The 3,390-nt window shown below is 43.3% G+C and overlaps 1 protein-coding gene across 1 annotated transcript in view; it reads right to left on the bottom strand.

Annotated features, from left to right (window-relative positions):
- Positions 1-3,304, bottom strand: part of LOC101861609 — an 18,060-nt gene extending 14,756 nt beyond the window's left edge. The window contains exon 1 of the mRNA XM_005107184.3: positions 3,127-3,304. Coding sequence (XP_005107241.2) covers positions 3,127-3,258 — 132 coding nt within the window. The 5' untranslated portion in view covers positions 3,259-3,304. The remainder of the gene's footprint in view (positions 1-3,126) is intronic.
- Positions 3,305-3,390: the final 86 nt, after the last annotated feature.

Genomic DNA, 3,390 nt, shown 5'->3' with positions numbered 1-3,390 from the left:
GGCAGGGGTAGGCCACGGGAAACATGGAGGAGATGCGTGGAAAGGGACATGAGAGAAATGAAGCTCACTTGGAACAAGCTTGGAAGGATGGCTCAGGACAGAGATAAATGGAAGGAGCTTGTATGTGGCCTATACCCTGCCAGGGGTGAAAGGCATTGATGATGATGATGACGCGAACTAGTTCCCGGCGACGCAAGGCGGAGTGAGTGAGGGCTGTGAGAATGCCACGAAAGAGAGAGAGAGAGAGAGAGAGAGAGAGAGAGAGAGGGGGGGGGACGAGACAAAGTTGTAAACTGACCGGCTTTTTAATTTCTTCCTGCACTGTCTGTTCTGGCACCTCCAAGTTTCTTAAAAATTCTTTAATGACGAAAAATATGCACCACAATTGCACGTTGTCGTTACATTGGAATGTAAAATCTCTGCTAAATGACAAAAATAGTCATGATAGGAAGCCATTGTTCGACATCATGCCTCATCGACAAACAACAAGGTACTAACTAAAATGAGCAGGACAATGCAGAGATCTCCAGATGACCTATCAGTTCAAACAATGCAAATTAACGCACGTGCGCATGAGCCCGCAATTGCCCATTGTTGCATAATTTCTTGGAGGCTGGCTTACGTTTGGTGGACCGCACCTTCAGCACTTAATTAAGTTATGATAACTTATAGATCTAGTATTCGACAGCCGGGGGTGGGTGGGAGGTGGGGGGTTTCAGGGGGGCCTGCCTCCCTGGCTACAATAATAATTAAGAAAACACACAGACATTCAAATCAATAATAAACAGAGAAGAAAAAAAGTGGACCAGGAATATTTTAAATAGTTGGCTCTGCCGAAGAACTTTAGTGGACCCACTTAGCCAGCCTAGATTAGGCCTAAAAGGTACCATGAGAGATAGAGGCGTGAGTGAAGTTTACCGGACCAGTTGAGTGAAGATAGGGGGAAGACTAGATTGGAGGCTGGCTTACGTTTGGTGGACCGCACCTTCAGCACTTAATTAAGTTATGATAACTTATAGATCTAGTATTCGACAGCCGGGGTGGGTGGGAGGTGGGGGGTTACAGGGGGGCCTGCTCCCCCTGGCTACAATAATAATTAAGAAAACACACATAGATTTACACTCAAATCAATAATAAACAGAGAAAAGAAAAGTGGACCAGGAACATTTTAAATAGTTGGCTCTGCCGAAGAACTTTAGTGGACCCACTTTGCCAGCCGAGGCCAGGCCAACTTTAGACTAGAGGTACCATGAGAGATAGAGGCGCGGGTGAAGTTTACCGGACCAGTAAAGAGAGGGGGAGACTAGAGTCAGACCGCGTCACCGCGCATCTGTTTGGGTGCGCAACCCCCGGTCTACTGCTTTGTTTTGGATAAGAACAGCGAAAACGAGGTCACTTTCTGTGAGCATGCGCAGAATGCAGCTAATTTCACTTTCGTTTTGGAGGTTCCTGTCAACACACGTGATTCTACGGTGTGGGAAAGTTTTGCCCCTTCATATTGATGGTTTTCGTAACTGGTATCGGTGAATTTACTAAGCGCTTGAGTAGTCCATTATTTAGCACATATCTAGCTCTAATGTATCATAGAATGTATACTAGAATCGATAAATACTATCGCAGGCTGCTTCTTAATGCCCAGGAACATGCCAGATAGGGTTGCGCACTGAAGCAGACCAAATTTGTGCAGTCCGTTTCAGTGCGCAATATAGGCTTTTTTGCTATTTGGCATTGATAGTGTGGCTTCTAGGCCCTTTGGTTGTTTTACTTATTAAGTTATTTCTATGACCTGCATTGTGCACTGAAACAGACTGTTTTCCTTCCATTTGGATGCATTATATTGCCATTGAAGATGATCAGTTAATGTATACATTCATGTCAAAATTAATTAATATGGAAATTTAATCTCCAAAATGTTCAATTTCTTCTTTTCATGTCTTTTTCTTCTTCCTTTTTGTCCTTTTCCTTTAAGAATACTTGTCTAGGTACAGTCTAATTTTGTTTTCTTCTTTCACCTCCTTGTGTCCACAGCACCTTTCTTTTTCAATTTCTTCTTTTCACATCTTTTTCTTCTTCTTTTTTGTCCTTTTCCTTCAAAAATACTAGTCAGTCTAATTCTTGTTTTCTTCTTTCCCCTTCTTCGGTCCACAGCACCTTTCTTTTTATCCATTATCAAAACACATACACACGGTGTAAGGAAATCTCCTGATAGGGGGCGCACAGCTCCCAAAAAGATAACGCCTCATTAACCTTGGTCTTCTGTTATGGTCAGCACAGGAACTTCTTGCAAGGAAAAGAAGCCAAACAAGGCCAGGATAGAGAAAGATGAAAAGTGTCAGAAAAGAGCTAGATCTAGATATAGAGCTGTAAACATGGTACTATTGCGCACCCAACCAGACGACATATGTTGCACCAAACAAACACCTTGCGCATCAACCAGACACACGTTACCAAACAAACACCACCACAACATATAGTAATTTTAAACTGCTGTTACAGTAATGTGCTACACCGTATAGAGAGAAAGTTTTTCTAACTTCTGGTGAAAAAATCATGAAGATCGACCTGTAACTTCCAGAGATATCCACAAAAGATCGCTTAATCGCACCACAGGATTAACTCTAGATTGACCAATCAGCGCTTGGGTCTAGCCACTCGCGCGCACTCGAGGGCTTTGCGGTCCAAAAATCCGGTAGGAACTTTCAGTTGACTAGATCTATATGTGCCCGAAGTGAGAGGATGCAGGCAAGGGAGGAAGAGCAGAGAGAGAGGGCTCGCGCAGCGCGGCCAAATGCCGCACAGCGGCCCAAGGAAGTACAGTAGACCAGCGCATGGCATTACACGACGCCCAAAAGAAGTTACGGCCCCTCCCAGCGGTGAATCCACCAAAGTTCAATCTTACCTCTATCATTATTTATAGATTCTAGTTTAGATCTAAATGTCATTGTCAACAATTCAGAAAGTCGAACGAACGGCTCGGATTTGGACGGTGACGGTCTGAAGGCGTCAGTCAAGGGCCAACAAGGGAGCTTTAATTTCTTGGTTTAAATCTGACTTGTTTGCATTTTTCTTTTTTCAGGGATCAGTTTTTGCGGCAGTTAAACATATAAAGTATAAACGTAAACTAACCTCAGATTTCAGAAACTGTTCTAGGGTTTTTTTAGATATATTATCCGGCACTTGCTCAGTCATATCGTCTCCAGTATTCTTGTTTACATTCTCCATCTTAGTTGTGTCCCAATGCAACTTTTTCAATAACATCGGATCGGAAATTACAAAATATTGACCACATGGAATATAGAAGTAACAAAACAACAATTCCCCAACCCCATCCTCTCTCTCTCTCTCTCTCTCTCTCTCTCTCTCTCTCTCTCTCTCTCTCTCTCTCTCTCT

Source organism: Aplysia californica, unplaced genomic scaffold, assembly GCF_000002075.1.
Source record: "Aplysia californica isolate F4 #8 unplaced genomic scaffold, AplCal3.0 scaffold00584, whole genome shotgun sequence".
Taxonomy (NCBI): domain Eukaryota; kingdom Metazoa; phylum Mollusca; class Gastropoda; order Aplysiida; family Aplysiidae; genus Aplysia; species Aplysia californica.
This window is presented reverse-complemented; position numbering and strand designations above follow the sequence as displayed.